This window comes from Rhinopithecus bieti, unplaced genomic scaffold (assembly GCF_001698545.2).
Source record: "Rhinopithecus bieti isolate Rb0 unplaced genomic scaffold, ASM169854v2 scaffold_83003, whole genome shotgun sequence".
In the NCBI taxonomy this organism is placed as follows: Eukaryota; Metazoa; Chordata; class Mammalia; order Primates; family Cercopithecidae; genus Rhinopithecus; species Rhinopithecus bieti.
The window spans coordinates 334835-361068 of record NW_016830379.1 but is presented as its reverse complement, the minus strand read 5'-3'; the positions used below and the strand labels follow the sequence as shown (position 1 = coordinate 361068).

At 43.3% G+C, this 26234-nt stretch overlaps 1 protein-coding gene across 1 annotated transcript; it reads left to right on the top strand.

Annotated features, from left to right (window-relative positions):
• The first annotated feature begins 14618 nt into the window (after nucleotides 1-14618).
• On the top strand, nucleotides 14619-24687 carry LOC108524400 (60S ribosomal protein L13a-like). Its single transcript, XM_017865459.1, has 2 exons — nucleotides 14619-14763; nucleotides 24150-24687. The coding sequence occupies exons 1-2, from the start codon at nucleotides 14677-14679 to the stop codon at nucleotides 24432-24434; spliced, it is 372 nt and encodes a 123-aa protein (XP_017720948.1). The 5' UTR covers nucleotides 14619-14676; the 3' UTR covers nucleotides 24435-24687.
• Nucleotides 24688-26234: the final 1547 nt, after the last annotated feature.

Sequence of the window (26234 nt, the reverse complement as noted above, 5' to 3'; positions counted from 1 at the left end):
GCTCACTGCAAGCTCCGCCTCCCGGGTTTACGCCATTCTCCTGCCTCAGCCTCCCGAGTAGCTGGGACTACAGGCGCCCGCCATCTCGCCCGGCTAGTTTTTTGTAATTTTTAGTAGAGACGGGGTTTCACCGTGTAGACCAGGATGGTCTCGATCTCCTGACCTCGTGATCCACCTGTCTCGGCCTCCCAAAGTGCTGGGATTACAGGCTTGAGCCACTGCGCCCAGCCTCAATTGTCATTTTCAATGCATGTTTTCTGGTGTATAAAAGCTTTTCCGTGCAAGAGGACTGATGTTATAGCAGTAGATTATTATGCTACAGTGTATTTTACCAGGTAAAGAAAGTTTTTTATGGGTCACTGAGGACAATCCCTTCATAGTCTAGAACCCGAAGACTGGATCTTCTGAGAACATCAGAGAAAGACCGTCCTTACCATCCACACCACAGAAAAACTTTGGAGCCTGGAACCTTGGGTTTATAATCTCACAACTGAGAAGGGTCCCTCACACTCCTGGAACTGTACACCTCTTGGAACCCTTAAGGCAAAACTAATCAGGAAAGTTTCTCCCCAGAAGAAGATGGCATCTTTGATATGAACAGCTTTTCTGAAAGATCACAGATCAAAACTTCTATTATCATGAGACTTTTATCTTTGAATATGTTTTCCTTGTTTATGTCTCTATGAACAATAGAAATGAAAAGGGGGTCCATTATGTGCTCTTATAGGGTATGCTTTTCTTTGTGAAGGATTTTGCAGCCAGCCTTATACATGAATAACTTTAATAGACAAAAGATGAAGGCCCAGTGTAGGTGAGAAACTTTAGTGATACATACGTTGCCTCAAAATCAGTCAAAACTCCTCTTAACCAACATCATGGATTAAAGAGAACATTGACAGGAGGCCTTCACTCTTCTAGAAGGACATCATTTGTTTGGTCCTTTTTCCATGGCTTAGAATAAAAGAGGCAATAATTAGAAATGTCTCCCTCATAATAGGCTCTATAGCAAACTTTACTTTAAAGTCTGTTGTTACACAACAGACTTTAAATTCTCTTGTGAAAGTTATGCTAAATAATAGAATTGGCTAAACAGAAAAGTACGTGTGCAGCTGCTGACATTTGTGGCCTATGGAGAAATATATCAAGTGTAAATTATAAAAATTCAGTTGTAGGGGATTAACGAAAAGACCACTTAGTCAAGTGAGTAGACTCTAGATAGTTCATTCTTTAATCTATTTAATTTTAGGTGGTTTGGTTTATGGGGGCCCTGGGTAAGGAGCATACTCCAAACTCTTGGTATTATCCTCCCCATAGTCATACTAACAGTCTCCCTGGTATGCTGTATTCTCTTAAAAGTTTTAAATGTTTGCATGCAGCTATCTCTAGAATGTCAAATGGTCTCTCTTCAACTGACAAAAGCTGAAAGAAATGTGCAACCATGAGGATACCATAACATATGAATGACACGCTGAGACTGGAAACCTAAAACGATGGTAACTGAGAGTGGTGCTAAGGCCCTAAGTTTTGGTCACACTCTCACCTAAGTGAGAACCTGGCCAGAAAAGGGGAATTTTTTTAAACATAATTATGGGAGGCCATTATTTTGGACTGAGCTCATGCACTAGGCCCTAACAAACCAAATGAAACTAAAATGGAGTCACTTGTGCTAAATGTGACATAATCAAACTAAGGCTTTAAGAAAACACATAGATCCTAGAAAAGATCAGGTTTTGTTTTTCTCCTGTAAACAGATGTTCCAACATAAGGAGATACCCTCTGCTCAGTGCTTATTCTCTCCTTGCAAAACCCACTGTTCTACTGTTTCCCAGTGGGTTTCAAAACCATATAAGTACATTTACAACAGTGATAGTAACATCAATGACTAAGGTTTTGGTCAATCTCTCAAAATTGAGAAAATGACCAAAATGGGAGAATTGTTAAAGCAAACTAAATACGGCCTGAGAAGGACTCCGTACTTCATATTTGAGACCTTGTGGACGAACTGTAACTTAGCTTAATAGTCAGACAAAATTGAAAACCTAACTTAATAGTATGCGCCCATAACAATAGCTGAGTGTTGGCCAATCCCAGCAGCCATACTTCAACCACTCATAGACTGCTGAGTGTTCAAACTGCGTTCAAGTAAGGCAAACACGGAGCTATAACCAATCTTACTGTTTCTGTACCTCACTTCCGATTCCTGTATGTCACTTTAACTTTTTTGTGTATAAATTTGTTCTGACCACGAGGCACTCCTGAAGTCTGTGAACCTGCTCTGATTCTGGGGGCTGCCTGACTTATGAATACTTCATTGCTCAATTAAGCTCCTTTAAATTTAATTCGGCTGCAGTTTTTCTTTTATTAGGGCAAAACTGCCTCCCATTCTATTCAAAGTCACCCCTCTGCTCACTGAGATAAATGTACATCTGATTGCCTCCTTCAGAGAGGCTAATCAGAAACTCAAGAATACAACCATTTGTCTCTTATTTACTTATGACCTGGAAGCCCCTTCCCTGCTTTGAGTTGCCCAGCCTTTCCAGACTGAACCAAAGTTCATCTTACATATGTTAATGATGTCTCATGTGTCCCTAAATGTATAAAACCAAGCTGTGCTCTGACTACTTTGGGCACATGTTGTCAGGACCTCCTCAGGTTGTGCCACAGGCACGCGTCCCCAACCTTGGCAAAATAAACTTCCTAAATTAACTGAGACCTGTCTCAGATTTTCAGGGTTCACACTTTTCACATTCCTATTATACAAGGCTGTATGTAACAGATGTTGCTTTTTTACAAATTATATTTTACATAATACATTTACAATTTTACGTTGTCTACATCGTAAGCACACAACAGGTGCTTATTAGTGGCGGAGCAGTGTAAACAATACCTGCTTATTTTTGAGTGTGATACAGCCTAGTGGACCTGTATATGTGTTTATAAGTTTAAGGTAACATGTTTACTTACAAATTGCTCCTTCTCACCCCATCTAACACATCTCAGAAAATAATTCAGGATGATAGAATATATTACATTACTCTGAATTTACACATCATATCACCTTATAATTTATTTATTAATTACATTTATTACAATGTCCTTAAGATAAATTCCTAGCAGTGGGATTTTTAAATGAAAGGATTATATACATATTAAATTTGGATAGTTAATCCTAAATTGTCCTCCAGAAAGGTTATACCAATTTACACTCTTGCCAAGTATTGTCACCATATTTTTAAGGTTGCCAAGTATTCTTTCATGTAGATGTACCATAATTAAAATGCTTTAAAAGTGCCTGTCCAGGCCAAGCACAGTGGCTCAAGCCTGTAATCCCAACACTTTGGGAGGCTGAGGTGGGCGGGTCACAAAGTCAGGAGTTCGAGACCAGCCTGGCCAACACAGTGAAACCCAGTCTCCACTAAAAATACAAAAAATTAGCTGGGCATGGTGATGGACACCTGTAATCCCAGCTACTCGGGAGGCTGAGGCAGGAGAATCACTTGAACCCGGGAGGCGGAGGTTGCATTGAGCTGAGATGGCGACACTGCACTCCAGCCAGGGTGACAGTGCTAGACTCCGTCTCAAAAAAAAAAAGTGCCTGCCCTCCTTTTTCTCTTTCTCTCCCTCTTCCTCTCCTTCTCCTTCTGTTCTCCTCCTTCTCCTTCTTCTTTGTCATTATCGTCATCAGACAGGTAATGTGTCAACGTTGTAAAAAGGTGGCACATCTCATATTTGTGCATGAACACCCAATCATCATGGGTATGACCCACAAAAGGATTGTGTGTGCTATTATTATTGCTGTTATTACTAGATATTTTCACTTTTTTGCTAATATTATATCATATTATTGATGTTTTCTTGGCACTTTTTCCATTTTCTTTTCTCTTTTTGAGAGAGGTTTTCACTCTGTTGCACAGGTTTGAGTACAGTGGCATGATCACAGCTCACTGCAGCCTCAAACTCCTGGGCTCAGGCAATCCTCCTGCCACAGCCTCCTGAGTATCTAGGACTACAGCAGTGTGCCATCATGCCTGGCTAATTTAAAAAAATTTTTTTTTTTTTTTTTTTTTGAGACGGAGTCTCGCTGTGTCGCCCAGGCTGGAGTGCAGTGGCGCGATCTCGGCTCACTGCAAGCTCCGCCTCCCGGGTTCCCGCCATTCTCCCGCCTCAGCATCCGAGTAGCTGGGACTACAGGCGCCTGCCACCGCGAAAAATTTTTTGTAGAGACAGACTCTTGTTATGTTGCCCATGCTGCTCTCAAAGTCCTGGCTTTCAGTGGTCGTCCCACCTTGGCCTCCCAAAGCACCATCTTCTTTTTTATTAAAAAATATGGCTGGGCGAGGTGGCTCACGCCTGTAATCACAGCACTTTGGGAGGCCAAGGCAGGTGGACTGCTTGAGCCCAGAAGTTTGAGACCAGCCTGGACAACATATAAACACAATTTTATTGTGTTTCCACACATAAACACAAATCCCCAAAAATTAGCCGGGTGGGGTGATGCACGCCTGTAGTCCCAGCTTCTCAGGAAGCTGAGGTGGGAGGATCTCTTTAAGCTCTGGAGGCCGAGGCTGCAGTGAGCCGAGATCACGCCACTGCACTTCAGCCTGGATGACAGAGCGAGACTCTGTTTCTTTAAAAACAAACAAACAAACAAACGAACAAAAAAATGGACATGCTGGCTCACGCCTGTAATCCCAGCACTTTGGCAGGCCGAGGCAGGTGGATCACCTGAGGTCAGGAGTTTGAGACCAGCCTGGCCAACGTGGTGAAACCCCATCTCTACTAAAAATACAAAAAAATTAGCCAGGTGTGGTGGCAGGCCCCTGTAGTCCCAGCTACTCGGGAGGCTGAGGCAGTAGAATCACTTGAACCCAGGTGGCGGAGGTTGCAGTGTGCCAAGATCGCGCCACTGCACTCCAGCCTGGGTGACAAAGGCAAAACTCCACCTCAAAAAAAAAAAAAAAAAAAAAAGTGGGGCTCATGCCTGTAATCCCAACACTTTGGGGAGGTAAAGGCAGGAGGATACCTTGAGCCCAGAAGTTTGATATCAGCCTAGGCAAAATAGGAAAATCCTTTCTCTATTAGAAAACAAGCAAACAAACAAATAAAACAGTACTTGTCTCTTTTTTGTTTGTTTGTTTGTTTTGTGAGACAGAGTCCCAGTTGCTTGGGAGGCTGAGGCACAAGAATCACTTGAATCCGGGAGGTGGAGGTTGCAGTAAGCCTAGATCGCACCACTGCACTCCAGCCTGGGCGACAGAGCGAGACTCTGTTTCAAAACAACAACAACAACAACAAAGACCAAAAAACAAAAACAAAGAGTATCCTTTGTGAAGCTGTGAAAAGTATTAACTTTGTTAAATCTCAACCCTTTAGTGAACATCTTTTGAAAATTCTGTCTAACAAAATGGGAAGTATGCATAAAGTGCTTTTGCTCCCTACCAAAGTCTGGTTGTTTGGAAGAAAAGCCCTTGTGTTATTTAGACATAAGCTGAACTAGCCAATTTTTTTCAGTGAACACATTTTTTACTTGAAAGTATAATGAACCATGTTTATTGAGTCTTGAGTATTTGGCAGACAGTTTTACAAAAATAAACAAAGTAAGCCTGTCACTTCAAGGAAAACAACTTAACATTATTTGTTGGCAATGATAAAGTTAGAACTTTCAAGCCAAAAATAGAATTTTGTACCTGCCACCCGAGCTTGACAGTTTCTCAATACTTCAAGACTTTTCTGATGAGATTGGTAGTGATATTCATTAATGTTATTTTATTTTATTTATTTATTTTTTATTTTTTTTTTTTTGAGACGGAGTCTCGCTCTGCCGCCCAGGCTGGAGTGGCAGTGGGCCGGCTCTCAGCTCACTGCAAGCTCCGCCATCCCGGGTTCAACGCCATTCTCCTGCCTCAGCCTCCCAAGTAGCTGGACTACAGGCCGCCCGCCAGGTCGCCCCGGCTAGTTTTTTGTAATTTTTAGTAGAGACCGGGGTTTCACTCATGTTAGCCAGGAATGGTTCTACGATTCTCCTGACCTCGGATCCCCGTCTCGGCCTCAGCCAAAGTGCTGGGATTACAGGCTTGAGCCACCGCGCCCGGCCATTAATGTTATTTTTAAAACATTGTATAGTGAAATGTGGCAACATTTGGAAGCTCTGCATAGCTCAGTGAACCAATGTTTTCCAAATGACCAGTTCATTGATGATACAAAATCATGCATGGGTAAAAAAAATGCAATCAAAGTGCAAGATAGATTTTCATATAACCCAGAGTAGAAAAGGCTTATTGATATGGTTTCAGAGTTTAAGTTGCAGCTAACCTTTAAGAAACAAATATTTCAGCCTGGACAACATTGGGAGTTGCTGTCTCTACAATTTTCTTTTTCTTTTTTAATTTAGTCAGGCGTGATGGCACCTCCTTGTAGTCCCAAGTACTCAGAGGCGGAGGTGGAAGGATCACTTGAGCTCTGGAGGTCAAGGTTGCAGTGAGCTATGATTGTACCACTGCACTCCAGCCTGGGTGTCACAGCAAGGTCCTGTCTCAAGAGAAAAAAAAAAAAAGTAAGAAAGAAAGAGAGAAGAAAGAGAGAAAGAGAGACAGAGAGAGATGGAGGGAGGAAGGACTATTTGTTGTGTGGTGTAAAATAAACAAAGATTGTCCATAATTGTCTGAAAAGGCAACTAAACCCTGCATCATACAACTACATAGCTAGAGTTCTTGTTTTTTGTTTTTTCAAACATGGAGTCTCACAATGTTGCCTAGGCTGGCCTCAAACTCCTGGGCGCAAGTGATCCTACTGCTTTGGCCTCTGGAGTAGCTTGGACTACAGGTACAGTGGCTCAGAATTCTTCATATAGTTTAGCCAAAATAACCTATCACAAATATATTGAATGGAGGCTGGGGGTGGTGGCTCATGCCTATAATCCCAATGCTTTGGGAGGCCGAGCTGGGTGGATCACTTGAGCCCAGCATTTCAAGACCAGCCTGAACAACATGGTAAAACCCTATCTCTACAAAAAATAAAAAAAAAATTAGCCAGGTGTAGTGGTGCACACCTGTAGTCCTAGCTATTCAGGGGGCTGAGGTGGGAGGATCACTTGAACCTGGAGGCTGAGGCTGCAGTGAGCCATAATGGCAGTACTGCACTCCAGCCTAGGCGACAGAGTGAGACTCCATCTCAAAAATAAACAGGCCAGACACGGTGGCTCGTGCCTGTAATCCCAGCACTTTGGGAGGCTGAGGTTGGTGGACCACAAAGTCAAGATAGTGAGACCATCCTGACCAACATGGTGAAACCCCATTTCTACTAAAAATATCAAAATCAGCTGGGTATGGTGGCACGCGCCTGTAGTCCCAGCTACTTGGGAGGCTGAGGCAGGAGAATTGCTGGAACCTGGGAGGTGGAGGTTGCAGTGAGCTGAGACCACGCCACTGCATTCCACCCTGGCGACAGAGTGAAACTCCGTCTCAAAAAACCCCAAAAAACCAAAAAACTAACAAAAAACACAGAAAAGCAAATATATTGAATGGAGAAATAGATATGAGAGTTCAGCTGTTTTTTTATTATTAACCCACAAACTAAAGAGATTTGCAAAAGTTTAAAACAACGTCTTTTCTTATTATTTTTTGTTTTAGAAAATATAATAGTTTAAAAATATATATTTATGTTAAAATTAGTGGTTTTATCATTATTTAACATGAATTTGTAAGTATACATTTACAGTTTTTCTGTTTTAATTTCTTTTCTTCATCTTTTTTTTGAGACAGGGTTTCTGTCACCCAGACAAGTGCAGCAGCGAAATCATAGCTCACTGCAGCCCAGAATTGTGCTCAAATGATCCTTCATTCTCAGCCTACTGAGTAGCTGGAACCACAGGTGCATGCTATCACACCTGGCTGATTAAAAAAAAAAAATTGGCCGAGCATGGTGGCTCATGCCTATAATCTCAGCACTTTGGGAGGTCAAGACAGGTGGATTGCCTGAGGTCAGGAGTTCAAGATCAGCCTGGCCAACATGGTGAAACCTTATCTCTAACAAAACTACAAAAATTAGCCAGCATGGTGATGTGCCCCTGTAATCCCAGCTACTTAGGAGGCCGAGGCAGGAGAATCACTTGAACCTGGGAAGTGGAGGTTGCAGTGGGCCGAGATTGTACCACAGCACTCTAGCCTGGGCAACAGAGTGAGACTCCATCTCAAAACATTTTGTTTTGTTTTGCTTTTTTTTGTTTTAGAGATTCGGTCTTCCTGTGTTGCCCAGGCTGGTCTCAAACTCCTGGGCTCAAGTGATCCTCCCACCTTGGCCTCCCAAAGTGCCAGGATTACAGGTGTGAGCCACCATGTCCAGCCTCAATTTCTAATATGGTAAATATCAATAGATATTAACCCACAAGGCCAGGTGCTGTGTCTTACACCTGTAATCCTGGCACTTTGGGAGGCTGAAGTGGGTGAATCACTTGAGGTCAGGAGTTTGAGACCAGCCTGGCCACCATGGTGACACTCCATCTCTACTGAAAAAAATACAAAAATTAGCCAGGAGAGGTAGCACATGCTAGCAATCCCAGCTACTTGGGAGGCTAAGGTATGAGAATTGCTTGAACCCAGGAGGCAGAGGTTACAGTGAGCTGAGATTGTGCCACTGCACTCCAGCCTGGGCAAGAGTGAGACTCTGTCTCAAAAAAAAAAGATATTAGCCCACAAAAACTAATGTCCTTTGTAGTTCCCGATAATTTTTTTTTAGATGGAGTTTTGCTCTTGTTGCCCAGGCTGGAGTGCAATGGCGCGATCTTGGCTCACTGCAACCTCCACCTCCCAGGTTCAAGCGATTCTCCTGCCTCAGCCTCCTGAATAGCTGGGATTACAGGCGCCCACCACCACGCCTGGCTAATTTTGTATTTTTAGTAGAGATAGGATTTCTCCATGTTGGTCAGACTGGTCTCGAACTCCCGAGCTCAGGTGATCCACCCACCTCGGCCTCCCAAAGTGCTGGGATTACAAGCGTGAGCCACCATGTCTGGCCTATAATTTTTAAGTATGTAAAGGAGTCCTGGGACTAAGAAGTTTGAGAACCATTGCTTTAAAGCCCCTAAATGACCCTCCCTATTACAACCCTTTTCCTCCCCCACCAGTTGCTACTATCCAGGGTTTTAAATATTGCCTTTCTTTTCCTTCTAGTTTACCATACATATTCTATATATGTATAGATACATTGGTGTCTGCCAAGCAAGTCTTATCGATGGAATGGTTGCCTGAGCTCAGTTTCCCCCATATAATATTGTTCATGAAGCCCCTACTCAGAGGATTAGCATTAGTCCAGTCCTTGTTTTTGTTGTTGCCTTTGGGAGACTTCTCATTCATGTAATCAAAAGACCTTGGTACAATAAAGTTCCAGTCCATCAAAGTTTTGTTAGTTGTGGTTGTGACACTCTGCCAGAGTCAGTTAAAACAGGCCATTTCCACCTCCCTGCCACACAGAGGGTGCCAGATGCTCAGTAAGCCTGAGCTCTCATTCTGCTAGTGTGCTGGTGTATACTGTGGCATTGGGAATGCTGGTGTGGTTTACTACTTGCAGGACAAGAAGGTCATTCTGGTCAGCAGCAAAATGAGGTCTAGGGTGGCAGATCCAGCGCTGCTTCAGGTTATCCTTTGTGGCCACAGTTTGGGAGAGCCTAACAAAAGTTTTTTTGTTTCCAGACCTCTGCTGCCATTTTCTTGTGAAAAAAGCAGATGGAGAGGTTAGTGCCCCACCCTCCATCCTCGGGGTCTCATGCATTCCCTACCTATCAGATGGGCTTCACCTGGGTTAGTGTAGCAACTCCATCTGTCTATCTCTTCCTGAGGCTGTTAACCTCTATGGGCACCCGTTGCCCTCGTTGCTTGACTCAGACCTTTCTGCCTTAGTTGTCCAGTCCAGGAAGGGAGGTCACATCCTATACAAACTTGACATGTTTGAACATGTTGCTCACCTGAATGGAAGAATCAGGCATCCCCAGCACAGCTTGAGGGACCTAGCACCCTGGTATTTCTGGGTCCCATTCCCCACTCCTGTGGGATCACAAAGAGTAGAGTCACTCAGTGAAGCTTCACCTCCAGATTAGAGTTGGGGTGCCTTCTCTGGGCTACTATGGCAGCCTGAATTGCAAACCACCCCCAAGGCGTGCACTCTAAAGGGAAAAAGGAAAAAGAATGTCTGGGAACACTAAGATTGGGATTTCAAAGGTGCAGCCTAGCAGGTGGCTGCCTGGTCCACCAACACCCCTGCTAAGCTCAGTGTCTCTCAACATGCACCGTGGTGCTGTTTCCCTTGCACTGGAGTGCAGAGTTTAGTGTCAGTACTGCCCTAGTCAGACAGAGGTGCCATTCCATTAGCAGGCCATCTTGATGTCTTTCTTCAGTTGTTGTGTGAGCTGGGTGTCTCATCATTAAAAGTCTTCATTCAAAGGATGATGAGGTGTATGTATTTAATGAGAGAGTGCCCACTGGCAAGTTGCTTGGTCAGTGAAGCATGTTTCTTGGTCAGAGTAAAGTCCCATAGGGCATCCAAAAACATGACATAAGTTCCTCTCAAGGGTGGAGGGTGGTCATGTTAGACCCAGCATCCACATGAGTGATGTATATTTGTCTCTTTCAGGCAGCAAGTCCTTGTCCCTACACAGGGATTCCTTTAACAGTCCGGTCTCCTAGTTGCCATTCTCCTGACCAGGTGGCTAGGCTGTTGGCAATGGCCCTTGAGTCAGTGAAAATGAATGGATGGCTGCTGCAGCCTGGTGGATCCCATCTGCTTGTTGTTTCACAGAGCCATCAGTAAAACATGCCATGCCAGCACTAGGCATGTCTCTGAGGTCTGAGTCTTGGGCTACAGATAGCCACAGAAGGAGCCAAAGCATCCTTTACAGGTCACTTGGTCCCTTATGGCAAGCTGGCCATTTGTCCCTGAAGCTTACTGGTCCCTTGGGGTCCTGGCTGGGCCCTATCTTGAATGTACCATTTCCATTTGATAATTGCACTCTGTTGAAACTATCCAGTTTTATTGGTGGGATTCTAAGCACCCAAGTGATAACTGGCAATTCAGGTCACAGCATCAACATGTGACACTCCAGCTGTAAGACACTGTTTCCACCAGGGCCCAGAAGCAAGTACAGAGTTGCCATTTAAAATGGTTATGTCTCATGCTGTTTCAAGCAAGTTACATGTCCAAAATCTGTGAGGCTGGTGCACCCCAGTGGCAATTTGCTATTGCCACAGACTCTAATCAGTGTGTATGGAGGTTGGGATACCTGAAATTCCATCAGACTAGCTGGCATTGCCTTTAAAGGTTTTAGTGCAGCACTACTTTTGTTAAATAACCCATTGGGGCTTGGGTAGCTGGGTGGCAGGTAGGAGTGAATTTGCCCCACTGTTACAGCTCAAATTTTCAGGTGTGAGGGGGCATACCCTCTCACGCAAGTGCCTTTAAAGGTTTTAAAGGCAGTGACTGGGCCATGGCTTACTGAAAGTCTTCCAAGGCCTATTGCTGTAAAGAACCCTTTTCAAAGTTGGCCGCTTTGCTGATCATCTTGACTAAAAAGGCCAAGAGAACACCTGGGTGGGGTACATACTGTCTTTGGTACTCAAAGAGGCCTACCAGCTGTTGGGGCTCCTTTTTATTAGTGGGTACTGTCAGGGTTAAACATTTTGCTTGACAGTATCTGGGATACTTTTTTTTTTTTTTTAAAGACATGATCTGGCTCTGTCACCCAGGCTGGAGTGCAGTGGTGTCACTGTAGCATTGACCTCCCTGGCTCAGGCGATCCTCCCACCTCGGCCTCCTAAGTAGCTAGGACATGCCACCACGTCCAGCTAATTTTTTGTATTTTTTTGTAGATACAAAAATGTTGCCCAGGCTGGTCTCAAACTCCTGGGCTCAGGCAATCCTCATGCCTCGGCCTCCCAAAGTGCTGGGATTACAGGTGTGAGCCACTGCACCCAGCCTGGATACTTTTTTTTTGAGACGGAGTCTCGCTCTGTCGCCCAGGCTGGAGTGCAGTGGCCGGATCTCAGCTCACTGCAAGCTCTGCCTCTCGGGTTTTTATGCCATTTTTTCTCTCCGCCGTCAAGCCCTCCCGAGTTAGCCTGGGAACTACAGCCGGCCCCGCCCATCATCGCCGGCCTAATTTTTTTTGTATTTTTTAGTAGAAGGACGGGGGTTTCCACCGTGTTTTTAGCCAAGGGGATGGTCCCCTCGATCTCCCTGAACTCGTGATCCGCCCGTATCGGCCTCCCCAAAAAGTGGCCCTGGGATTACAAGGCCTTGAAGCCCACCGCGCCTGGCCCCTAAACCTTTTTTTGTTTAATGGTTTTTAAAAAATTTTTAAAATTTTACAAGAATTTTTTTTGTTGTTGTGCCGAAAAAGGTTTAAAAGAATGCTGTTTCCAATCTGGTGTAAACTGGTAAAAAGCCCATGGGGACCGGAATGAACTTACCAATCACAAAGCTATTCCCATTGGGTTATACCAAGGAGTTTTTTTTACACAAAAACCTTATTCAAGCCGCTTACAAATTTTGGGGTTTTTGGGGTTTACGTCCCTGGAACATGGTGGGGTGGAATTACCCCAAAGAGTGGGACTTAAAAAAAATAGAAGAAAGGGTGGGGGAATGGTCCACTGGGGAACTATTCCTTTAGACCTTTGGGTGGGTTTGTTTTAGGGGTTTCTAACACAAAGCTACTTTTTTTTTTTTTTTTTTAACAGTCAACCAAATTCATGAGCAGTCCTGCTGAAATGGGGCGCTGTTTTCTTGCAAGGTTCCCATTTTGGAGTTTCCTAGTCCATTCTTTCCCCTTCCATCATTTTGTTTTCCTACCTTCCCCCTGGGAATACTTTTTTTGGACTTTTAGCACACGTGGGCCCTTTTTGCCATTCTTGCCTCTTAACAGGTTCCAATTGTTTAGTTTTCCATGCCTGGAACAGCCCTTTTGCCCCAGTCAAACTTGGTCCCTGGTTACATTTATCACGGGGGTGGGGTTTTTGGTAAGAAAAAGTTTTTGGAATTAACCAAACGATCTCCTGTTTCCTCCCTTTTTAGTTTAAAATGGCAGCACTTGCCCTTTTTGTTTTTTGAATACACCCATTCGGGGGCCTTTGAGTTAAGCTAGGTGGGGCAGGGGTTAGGAATGGGGGAATTGCCCCCCCACTGGGGTTATAGCTTCGAATTTTTTCCCCAGGGTGGTGGAGGGGCATACTGTTTCCCACATCTGACCCCTTTAGATAGTGAGTCCCTCCACTTTCCCTTTTGGGAAGGACCCAACCGGTTTCCCCCCTCGGGGAATTTTGCCTCAGGGGTCACTTGAGTACCCTCCTTTCTTGTACCCAGGTCCAGGGTAACCCAAGGGTCCCATCTGAGGGTAGCCCCACCTTTCCCAACCCCTCTGGCCCGGGAAAATGAAAGGGGGAATTCAACGTTTTAAAGTTGGCTCCAACAGCCAGAAGGATTTCTTACCATTAAAAAATGGTTTTTCCCTGTTTGCCCAGCTGTTGAAAAAGGAAAAATCTTGGGACCCAAATTACTAAAGCCTAAGGGGGAAAAATCCAAGCCCTGGAACTGCTCCAAGGAATAAAACCCTGCCCCCTCCCATTATTCCCCCCAAAGTCCACCCTCCTGCTCCGCCTGAGGATAGGTGCAAATATTCCCCACTGATTGCCGCCTCCTTTGGAAAGGCTCATCAGAAACTCAAAGAATGCAACAATTTATCTCTCACCTACCTATGACCTGGAAGCCCCGCCTTGCTTTGAGTTGTCCCACCTTTCTGGACAGAACCAATGTACTTCTTTTTTTTTTTTTTTTTTTTTTTTTGAGATTCCGGGCTGGAGTGCAGTGGCCAGATCTCAGCTCACTGCAAGCTCCGCCTCCCGGGTTCACGCCATTCTCCTGCCTCAGCCTCCTGAGTAGCTGGGACTGCAGGCGCCCGCCACCTCGCCCGGCTAGTTTTTTGTATTTTTTAGTAGAGATGGGGTTTCACCGGGTTAGCCAGGATGGTCTCGATCTCCTGACCTCGTGATCCGCCAGTCTCGGCCTCCCAAAGTGCTGGGATTACAGGCTTGAGCCACCGCGCCAACGTACTTCTTACATATATTGATTGATATCTCATGTCTCCCTGAAATGTGTAAAGCCAAGCTGTGCCCCAGCCACCTTGGGTACGTGTTGTCAGGATATCCTGAGACTGTGTCATGGGCACATGTCTTTAACTTTGGCAAATAAACCTCCTAAAATGATTGACACTTGTTTTGTCATTTTTCTTGATTGACACGACATTGCTCTTTCTTTGCTTCAATCCATGAAGCCAGCTCACTCACATCTGTGGGGCTGGGGCAGGGTTAGCAATCTATGTCCTGCTTATCACTCTTCCTTTCCCATAAATCATCCATTTGCATTTTCAGCTCCTGAACCCCCAAGCTGATCTCTCCAACCTGGGCCAGGTACTGGGGAGTATCGCCCCTCCCGTGTTGACAATAAGCCATTGTTTTGTCAGACCAGATGCTGCTCACTGTGCCAGTTTTGTGAAGCAGGTTCACTGTGCACTGCTTACCAACTTGTGTCAGTCTGGTGAGGTAGAACGCACTTATATGCAAGTTACATGATGCAGAATTACTCCTCACAGATAGGCAGCAAGGAACGGCAGAAGCCTGGGGTCCACCGTGAGCTGATATGCCAAACCTCAAGAAAGCTGCCTGGGGCAGATATAGTCTCTGCTGCATGTGCCCCACTTGTACCACAGCTGAGGGACCCCAAAAGGTAGCTCTGTGTTACATAGCTCATGGTCATATGTCTCACTGGGCAATGCTTTCAAAAATGTACTGCTTCCAGGGGAGACAGGAACAACTCTTGGGCTATTCCAGGCAGTTCCTCCGTACTCAAGATGTTCCATTCCCCAGGAGGGACAGGAACAAGGCCTGGGCTGTTTCAGGCAGTTCCTCCTTGTCTCAGGATGTTACATTCCAGTACATTCCAAGTTATTCTTGAGGATGTTACATTTCCAGCACATTCCAAGTTATTCTTACAAGCAAGAAACAGGGAAGAACTGGGTGGGTCCATGCGCCCAGAGAACTGGTCTGTACAAATTTTAAAATTTTTATATAGTCCAATTTATTAATTTTTAATTGTATGGGTCATGTTTTAGTGTTATATCTAAGAATGCTTTGACTCAGCCAAGGCACGAAGAATTTTTCCTAGAAGTTTTATAGTTTTAGCTTTTACATTTATTATGTGGTTTGGCTGTGTTCCCACCCAAATCTCACGGTAGCTCCCATAATTCTCATGTGTTTTGGGAGGGACCCGGTGGGAGATAATTGAATCATGGGGGTGGTTTCCCATGCTGTTCTCCTGGTAGTGAATAAATCTCATGAGATCTGATGATTTTATAAGGGAAAGCCCCTTTCACTTGGCTCTCTCATTTCCTCTTTGCCTGTCACCACGTGAGACGTGCCTTTCACCTTCCACCGTGATTGTGAGGCCTCCCCAGCCACGTGGAACTGTGAGTCCATTAAACCTCTTTTTCTTTATAAATTACCCAGTCTCAGGTAGGTCTTTATCAGCAGTGTGAAAACAGACTAATACAATTTAGGTGTGTGATCCATTATGAGTTAATTTTTGTGTATGACAAGGGTCTATATTTTGCTTATGGATATGCAGTGGTCTTAGCACCATTTCTTGATTAGACCACCCTTTCCACTATTGAATTGCCTTGGCAACTTTGTCAAAAATCAATTGACCAGAAGTATAATGGTTTATGTCCAGACTCTCAAATTTGTTTCATTAATCTATATGCCTAGTTTTTCCCCAGTACTGCAGTTTTTTATTATTGAGGCTTTATACTAAGTTGTGAAATGGGATGAGGTAAATCATCTGAATTTCTTCTTTTTCAAATTTATTTTGGCTGTTATGGGATCTTTGTCTTTCCATATAGATTTCAGGGTAAGCATGACAATTTTCACAAAAGATCTTTCTGGGATTTTGGTATGGATTGCATTGCATCTACAGATCAATCTTTATAGAATTGTCTAAATTATCTAAGGAGAATTTTCATCTTAAAAATATTGAGTCCTTCAAGAGAATGAGAAGACAGATGCAGATTGGGAGAAAATATTTGCAAAAGACATAACTGATAAGGGACTAGTATCGAAAATATACAAAGAACTCTTAAAACTCAATGATAAGAAAACTACCCAGTTAAAAAATGGGCAGCAGTGGCCGGGCACGGTGGCTCAAGCCTGTAATCCCAGCACTTTGGGAGGCCGAGACGGGCGGATCACGAGGTCAGGAGATCGAGACCATCCTGGCTAATACGGTGAAACCCCGTCTCTACTAAAAAATACAAAAAACTAGCCGGGCGACGAGGCGGGCGCCTGTAGTCCCAGCTACTCGGGAGGCTGAGACAGGAGAATGGCGTGAACCCGGGAGGCGGAGCTTGCAGTGAGCTGAGAGCCGGCCACTGCACTCCAGCCTGGGCTGGAGCCCAGAGCAAGACTCCGTCTCAAAAAAAAAAAAAAAAAAAAAAAAAAAAAATCGGGCAGCAGCCCTGAACAGACACCTCACCAAAGAAGTTATACAGATTGGCAAATAAACATATGAAAAGATGCCCCATGTCATATATCTTTAGGGTGCTGAAAATTAAAACAGCAATGAGATGCCACTATACACCTATTAGAATGGCCCAAATCAGATGTTGAGCAGCAGGAACTCTCATTCAATGTTGATGGAAATGTCAAATAGTACAGCTACTTTGGAAGACAGTTTGGCAATTTCTTACCAAATGAAATATACTCGTACTATACAATTCAGCAATTATGCTTCAAGTGAGTTGAAAACTATGTTCACACAAAAACCTGCACTTGGGTGTTTGTAGCAGGTTTATCCTTAGTTGCCAAAATTTAGATGCAACCAAGATATCCTTCTGTAGGTGAATGGGTAAAAGAAACTGTAGTACATTCAGACAATAGAATACTATTCCATTATTTTATATATATGTTCTAATTACGTTATGATTTCTGCTTTGAACTATAGGGTTGTTAGCAATTTATTCTTTTTCAAACATTTGCATTTATTCTAGTTATCTCTTTATTACTGATTTCTGGCTTTATTACATCATTGTCAGAGAGCTTGTCCTATTTGATTTGAGTTCTTTTACATTTGTTGAGACTTGTGTGGTCCAGTATATGTCAATTTCTGTGAATGTTTATTTGCATGCTTTATTGTTTGGCTACTGTGTTTTCTGTATGTCTCCTAGGCCATGAATGTTAATCATGCTATTCAAATCTTTTGTATCCTTATTGATGTATAAGTCTCCCATGATAATTATGGATTTGTATATACACCTCATTATTCTGTCACTTGCTATTTTAGGTATACTGGAACTACTTATTCATTTATTCATTAAAGGTATATTAAGAGGTGGGCAGATTGCTTGATCCTAGGAGTTTGAGACCAGCCTGAGAGAGAGAGAGCTTTCTGAGTGCCAGACACTGTTCTACTTGCTAGGGGATAGAGCAGTGAACCAAATAGGCAAACATTCCTGCTATTGTTGAGAGAATCAGATCATAAGAAAGATAAATAATTACATACAATTTTGAAATTATCTTTCTGTAAATGGAATCTTTGAACATTATGAAATGACCTTTTTATCTTTAATAATTTTAACGTAAACTCTAATTTGTGTGATGTTACTATTGTTATAACAGCTTGTCTTCATTCATTTTTGTGTTGCTATAAAGGAATACCTGAGGCTGGGTAATTTATAAAGAAAAAAAGGTTGATTTGGCTCATGATTCTGATAGCTGGAAAAGTTCAAGAGTTTAAGATTGGGCATCTGCATCTGGTGAAGGTCTCAGGCTGCTTCCACTCATGGCAGAAGGGGAAGGGAAGTCGGTGTATGTGCAGAGACCGCACAGTGGGAAATCAAGAGAGAGACAGGGAGAGAAAGAGAGAAGGTGCTAAGCTATCTTTAGCAACCAACTTTTGCAGAAGTGAATAGAGCGAGAACTTGCTCACTCGTCTTTCTCCCCACTCATTAATCTATTCATGGGAGATCTGCCCCCATGACCCAAACACCTTCTACTACATCCACCTCCAAACATTGCCACACTGGCAATCAAATTTCTTTTTTTTCATTTTTCTTTTTTTTTTTGAGATGGAGTCTTGCTCTGTCGCCCAGGCTGGAGTGCAGTGGCCGGATCTCAGCTCACTGCAAGCTCCGCCTCCCGGGTTTTACGCCATTCTCCTGCCTCAGCCTCCCCAGTAGCTGGGACTACAGGCGCCTGCCACCTTGCCCGGCTAGTTTTTTGTATTTTTTAGTAGAGATGGGGTTTCACCATGTTAGCCAGCATGGTCTCGATCTCCTGACCTCGTGATCCGCCCGTCTCGGCCTCCCAAAGTGCTGGGATTACAGGCTTGAGCCACCGTGCCCGGCCGCAATCAAATTTCAACAAGAGATTTGATGGAGACAAAAAACTATACTCAAATTTTTACCCCACTCATATTGAGTTACCATTTTAAAATATATTTCCATCCTTTTCAAGTTTCTGTATTCCTATATTTTAAATGTGTTTTCTAAATAGTATATAGTTGTGCTTTCAAAATTTTAACCAGTGTGGCATATCATTATCTAAAAAATTTAATCAATTTACACTTATTTTATATATATATAAATATATTTGCATTTATATCTAACATTTTATGCTTTCTATTTCTATTTATTCAACTTCTGTTTCTTTTGTCTCCCCTCTGGCTTTTGTTTTGTTTTAATCATTTCACCTTTTTTTTTTTCTTTAGTTTTTTTTTTTTTGTTTTTTGTTTTGGACAGGGTCTCACTCTGTCACCCAGGCTGGAGTGCAATGGCATGATCTTGGCTCACTGCAGCCTTGACCTCCTGGGCTCAAGTGAACCTCCCACCTCACCTCAGCCTCCCAAGTAGTTGGGACCACAGATGTGTACCCACATGCCTGGCTAATTTTTGAAACATTTTTTGTAAAGACGGAATCTCACTATGTTGCTCAGGCTGGTCTTGACTCCTGGCTCAAGGAATCTGTGGGGATCATCAGAGTTGTGGGAAAAACTATACGGAAAGGACGCAAATTTTCTGAAAGGTCAGAAGGTTCTGCAGACCCCTGGGGGAGAATAGCTGAAGGCAGCTGTTCTGTAACCCTCAGGCAGAGGGCAAGGAGTAGGTGTAAGGGAGTGTGGAGGAATTTATCTTAAACAGTCTTCTTTACTTATGTTGACCAGGAACTGACCTTTGATTATCCGCAGGCCAGATGTTCCCTGAAAGGGGAACAATAAATGTTAATTACCTACAGGTTGTGTTGGCTCCAGGTTTTCAGCATTGTGCCTGCACTGAATAAAAGCAAGCAGCTCCAGCTTCTCAGGGCTGCTCTCTGGCCACTAGAGCCAGGCAGTCACCTAGCTGCTCTTACACTGCATACTTTTGTCTGAGTACTCATTTCATCCATCGGCCAGGGTCTGCGGGACAGACCCGGGAGTGATCCACCTGCCTCAGCCTCTCAAAGTGCTGGTATTACAGACATAAGCCACTGCGTCTGCCCCTTTGCCTATTTTTTTTTTCTCCTCATCTAGGTTGGAAGCTATGTGCTCTGTTCCTTTCATTTTCTTAAAAAAATAGTAGTATTATCAATATATAATTTATATAAGTCTGGTGTAGTGGCATGTGACTTTAAGTCCCAGCTACTCAGCAGGCTGATGCAGGATGATCCCTTGAGCCCAGGAGTTCTAGGCCAACCTGAACAACACGGTAAGACCCTGTCTCTAAAAAACAAAAGAATATATAATTCACATATCAAAAAACTTACCCATTATATTAGGGTTCTCTAGAGGGACAGGGCTAATAGGATAGATGTATATATGAAAGGGAGTTTACTAAGGAGTATTGACTCACACAATCACAAGATGAAGTCCAGCAATGGGCCATCTGCAAGCTGAGGAGCATGGAAACCAGTCCAAGTTCCAAAACCTCAAAAGTAGGGAAGCCAGCCAGGCGTGGTGGCTCAAGTCTGTAATCCTAGCACCTTGGGAGGCCGAGGCGGGCAGATCACTTGAGGTCAACAGTTCAAGACCAGCCTTGGCAACATGGTGAAACCCCATCTCTACTAAAAATACAAAAATTAGCCAGTCATCATGATGGGTGCCTGTAATCCCAGCTACTTGGGAGGCTGAGACAGAAGAATCGCTTGAACATGAGAGGCAGAGGTTGCAGTGAGCCGAGATCACACCACTGCACTCCAGCCTGGGTGACAGAGCGAGATTCCATGTCAAAAAAAAAAAAAAAAAAAAAAAGTAGAGAAGCCAACAGTACAGCCTTCAGTCTGTGGCCAAAGGCCCAAAAGCCCCTGGCAAACCACTGGCATAGGTCGAAGAGTCCAAAAGCTGAAGAACTTGGAGTCCAATGTTCAAGGGCAGGAAGCATCCAGCATGAGAGAAAGATGGAGGCCAGAAGACTTGGTCAGTCTGTTCCTTCCACGTTCCTCTCCTTTTATCCCAGTCATGTTGGCAGCTGATTAGATGGTGCCCATCCAGATTGAGGTTGGGTCTGCCTCTCCTGGTTCACCGACTCAAATATTAATCTCCTTTGGTAACACCCTCACAGACGCACCCAGGAACAATACTTTGCATCCTTCAATCCAATCAAGTTGATAGTATTAACTATCACACCAATTTAAAGTGTAGATTCAATGGTTTTTAGTATATTCACAGAGTTGTGCACTACAATTAGTTCTAGAACATTTTTATCACCCCCCAAAAAACTCTGCACCCATTAGCAATCACTACCCATTTCCCAACTTTCAGTGAGCTCCCCAGCCCAAGGCAACCTCTAATCTAATTTCTGTCTATAGAATTACCTATTCTGGGCATTTCATATACACATTATCACACAATACGTGGTTTTGAAGACTAGCTTTGTTCACTTAGCCTCTTTTCTTTTTTTTTTTTGAGATGGAGTCCTGCTCTGTTACCCGGGCTGGAGTGCAGTGGCATGATCTCGGCTCACCACAACCTCTGCCTCTCAGGTTCTAGCAATTCTCCTGCCTCAGCCTTCCAAGTAGCTGAGATTATAGGCACCAGTCACCATGCTTGGCTAATTTTTTTTTTTTTTTTTTTTTTTTTGTATTTTTAGTAGAGCGGGGTTTCACCATGTTGGCCAGGCTGGTCTCAAACTGCTGACCCCAGGTGATCCACCCACCTCAGCCTCCCAAAGTGCTGGGATTACAGGTGTGAGCCACTATGCCTGGCCATGCTTAGCCTGTTTTCAAGGATCATCTATGTATAGCATGTACCAGTATAGTACTTCATTTCATTTTATTGTTAAATAATATCCCATTGTATAATGATACCACATTTTATTCATCCATTTATCAGTTTACAGACATTTGGGTTGTTTCCACTTTGGGGCTCTTATGAATAATGCTATGAACATTTATGTACAAGCTTTTGTGTAGGCATGTATTTTTATTTCTTCTGAGTATGTACCGAGGAGTGGAACTATTGGGTCATATAGCAACTGTTTAACCTTTTGAGGAACTACCAGGCTGTTTTCCAATGCAGATTCACCATTTAAAATCCCTCTAGTATTTTATAAGGGTTTCAATTTCTCCACATTCTCACAAGCACTTGTTACTATCTGTCCTTTTGACCACAGCCATCCTACTGGGGATGAAATCGTATTTTATTATGGTTTTGATTTGCATTTCCCTGCTGGCTAATGATGTCAAGCATCTTTTCATGTACTTATTAGCAATCTGTCTATCTTCTTGAGAGAATGTCTATTCAAATTATTTGCCCATTAAAAAAATTGGGACCAGGCATGGTAGCTCACTCATGTAACCTCAACACTTTAGGAGATGAGAGGATATCTTGAGGCCACGAGTTCAAGAGCAGCCTACAGACTAGGCAACATAGCAAGATCTCATCTCTACTAAAAATTTAAAACTTAGCTGAGCATGGTAGTGTGCACCTGTGGTCCCAGCTACTCAGGAGGCTTAGGCAGAAGGATCACTTGAGCCCAGGAGGTTGAGACTGCAGTGATTGCACCACTGCATTCCAGCCTGGTCGATAAGAAAAGAAAACAAACAAACAAAAACAAAAAATTAGGTATTTTATTATTGAGTTGTAAGAGTTCTTTATATATTCTGGATAGAAGTTCTTTATCAGACATAATGATTTACAAATATTTTCTCCCATTCTGTGGGTTGTCTTTTCACATTTTTAGTAGTATTCCTTGCAGCACAAAAGCTTTTAACTATAATGAAATCCAATTTATTTTTTCTTTTGTTACTTGTGTTTTTTATGTAATATTTAAGAGTTTTATAGTTTTGGCTCTTACATTTAGGTCTCTGATCCACTTCAAGTTAGTTTTTGTATATATTATGAAGTGGGGATCCAACCTCATTCTTTTGCTTGTGGATGGCCAGTTGTCCCAGCATAATTTGCTGAAAAGATTATTCTTTTCCCATTGAATTGTCTTGGCAACTCTGTCAAAAAACAATTCTTGGTAAAAGTGAGGATTTAATTTATAGACTCTCAATTATATTTTATTGGTGTATAATGTCTAGCCTTATGTTAATACCACACTGTCTTGAGTGCTGTAGCTTTGTAGTAAGTTTGGAACTCAAGGAGTGTGAGTTGTCTAACATTGCTCTTCTTTCTCAAAATTGTCTTGGCTATTTTGGGTCCCTTGAATTTTCATATGAATTTTGTTATCAGTTTGCTAATTTCTGGGAAGAAACCAGGTGAAATTTTGATGGGGATTGCATTAAATCTGATGATCAATTTGAGGAGTATTGCCATGTAAATAATATTTAGTCTTCCAATCCATAAACACGAATGTCTTTCCATTTATTTAAGTCTTTTAAAATTTATTTCAGTAATGTTTTGTAGTTTTTAGAGTACATGTTTTTTATTTTATTTATTTATTTATTTTGAGATGGAGTCTTGCTCTGTCACCCAGGCTGGAGCACAATGGCACGATCTCTGGCTCACTGTAACCTCTGCCTCCCAGGTTCAAGTGATTCTCCTAGCTCAGCCTCCCAAGTAGCTGGGATTACAGGCACCTGCCAACATGCCCGGCTAATTTTTCTACTTTTGTGGAGACAGGGTTTCACCATGTTGGCCAGGCTGGTCTCAAACTCCTGACCTCAGACGATCCGCCCGCCTGGGCCTCCCAAACTGCTGGGATTACACGCGTGAGCCACCGCACCCGGCTCTTTTGTACATCTTGCTACGTATATTTCTAATTATTTTATTCTTTTTGATGCTATTGCAAATGAAATTATGTTCTTACTTTTGTTCTTAGATTGTTCATTGCAAGTGTATAGAAATACAATTGATTTTGTATTCTGCAACCTTGTTGAACTCTTGTATTAGTGCTAATAGATTTTTTAGTGAATTCCTTAGGATATTTTAGATATAAGGTCATCTGCAAATAGAGATGGTTTTGTTTTTTCTCTCCAATCTGTATGCCTTTTACATGCATTCATTCATCTACATACAACATTCATCTTCGTGCCTAATTACACTGGTTAGAATGTCCAGTACAATGTTGAATAGAAACGGTAAGAGTAGGTATTCTTGTCTTAGTCCTAATATTAGAGAGAGTAATCATTCATTTTTCACCAAAAAGTATGATACTAGTTGTGGGTTTTTTGTAGATGCTTGATGACTTTTATCAGGTTAAGTCCTTTTATCTTCCTGGTTTATTAAATGTTTTTATCATGAAGAGATGTTGAATTTTGTCAAATGTCTTTTCTGTGTCTGTTAAGATGACCATGTGGTTTTTGTCCTTTATGGATAGGATGTACTACATTAATTTTATTTCTTATATTAACTCAATCTTGCCTTCCTGGGATAAATCCCACTTGGTCATGGTATACAATCCTTTTTATTTGTTGTTGAATTCATGGTAATTTGTGGAGAATTTCTGGATCTATATTCATAAGAAATAGTCTAGTTTTCTTGTGTTGTGTTTGTCTGATTTGGTATCTGAGTAGTACTTACTACATCATTGAATGGGCTTGGAAGAGCTTCATTTTCTTCTGTTTTGGAAAACTTGTGAAGAAATAATATTAATTGATATTTTTTCATCGGAAATTTCTGATTTATAATTCAATCTCTTCTAGGCGGCTGCTGAAGATGGCGGAGGGGCAGTTTCTGCTGCTTGCTGGCCAAGGTCACTCTGGGGCCACCTGGCAGCCATCGTGGCTAAGCAGGTACTGCTGGGCCAGAAGGTAGTGGTCGTGCACTGCGAGGGCATCAACATTTCTGGAAATTTCTACAGAAAAAAGTTGAAGTACCTGGCTTTCCTCCACAAGTGGATGAACATCAGCCCTTGCCGAAGCCCCACGTCTTCTGGCAGAGCTTGCCAGGCGGGCTGCCCCACAACAGCAGCCAGCCAGGCCGCCTAGGACCAGCCGCTAGGTGCTCGGTAGCATCCCACCGCCCTGTGACAGGAAAAAGTAGATGGTGCTTTCTGTTGCCCTCGAGGTTGTGTGTCTGAAGCCTGTGAGAAAGTTTGTCTACCTGGGGTGCCTGGCTCACGAGACTGGCTGAAAGTACCAGACCGTGACAGCCACCCTGGAGGAGAAGGGGAAGGAGAAAACCAAGATCCACGACCAGAAGAAACAACTCCTGAAGCTACGGAGACAGGCCGAAAAGAATGTGGAGAAGAAAACTGACAAATACAGAGAGGTCCTCAAGGCCCATGGACTCCTGGCCTGAGTCCAGTAAAGACTGTTTATTCCTCATGCTTGGCCTGTCCTGCCCTTCCTCCATCGTGGACCTGGAATGTGGGGACCCAGGGGCAGCAGTCCAGGTGCCACAGGCAGCCTGGGATTTAGGAAGCTTGGGAGCAAGGAAAGGGTCTTAGTCATTGCGTTTCAATAAGGTTACTTAAAGCACTCAAAGAATTGTGCAGGCATAATTCATCTGTGACCAACAGAGCAACCAGTTACTTCAGTTTCAATAACAGCAAAAGGGAGCTGGAACACTAATTGGAGGGGCCCTATCTTGTGAGCATGCATCTGTTTAATTCCCAACTGGTCATATACTATACTATGCAGCTGTTAGAATGCGAACAAGCGCTTGGGGACAGCAGCATGAGCTTGCTGTTGTACAAAGGGTATCTATAAAAGCACAGACTGGGAAGATGTATGATCAAGGGGTTACAGGCATTGCCCATGCTTCTTGCCTGTATTTTGTGACCAGAATCAAATAAATTACTTTTATTCTTTTTTTTTTCTTGAGACGGAGTCTCACTCTGTCGCCCAGACTGGAGTGCAGTGGTGCATCTCGGCTCACTGCAAGATCCGCCTCCCGGGTTCACGCCATTCTCCTGCCTCAGCCTCCCAAGTAGCTGGGACTAGAGGTGCCCACCACCATGCCCAGCTATTTTTATTTTTAGTAGAGACAGGGTTTCACCATGTTAGCCAGGATGCTCTCGATCTCCTGACCTCGTGATCTGCCTGCCTCGGCCTCCCAAAGTGCTGGGATTACAGGTGTGAGCCACCGCGCCCAGCCAATATTCTTTTTGATGACAGATACAAGTATTTCCTGAAATACTTGTGGCATCATAACTGGTATTTATTTCTCATTTCATTTTTCCCTTGATCAATTTGAAGTTACATAATTCTATTTCCACACTTTTACTGATTACCTACAACACAAACCTTTCATTTATCAAAAAATCAAGTTAATCAGTATTACTTGTATCAATAAGAGTTCATTCAGGAGGGAGGCCGAGACGGGCGGATCACGAGGTCAGGAGATCGAGACCATCCTGGCGAACACGGTGAAACCCCGTCTCTACTAAAAAATACAAAAAACTAGCTGGGCGAGGTGGCGGGCGTCTGTAGTCCCAGCTACTCAGGAGGCTGAGGCAGGAGAATGGCGTAAACTCGGGAGGCGGAGCTTGCAGTGAGCCGAGATAGCGCCACTGCACTCCAGCCTGGGCCACAGAGCGAGACTCCGTCTCAAAAAAAAAAGAAGAGTTCATTCAGGAAAACAAAAGTAACACTAGAACGTAATGCAGGGAGTTGATTAAATAAGTGTCAGAGGAATTAAAAAGCAAAGGGAAACATTGAGGTAACATAGAGATAAAATCTGCAAGGAGTAGCTACCACCTTTGGATCTGGGGAAACAAAGGGAAGAGGTTGGGGTTATCTAGACCAAAAGTTCAGAGAAAGGCCCTAACAGAGCTGAGGCTCAGA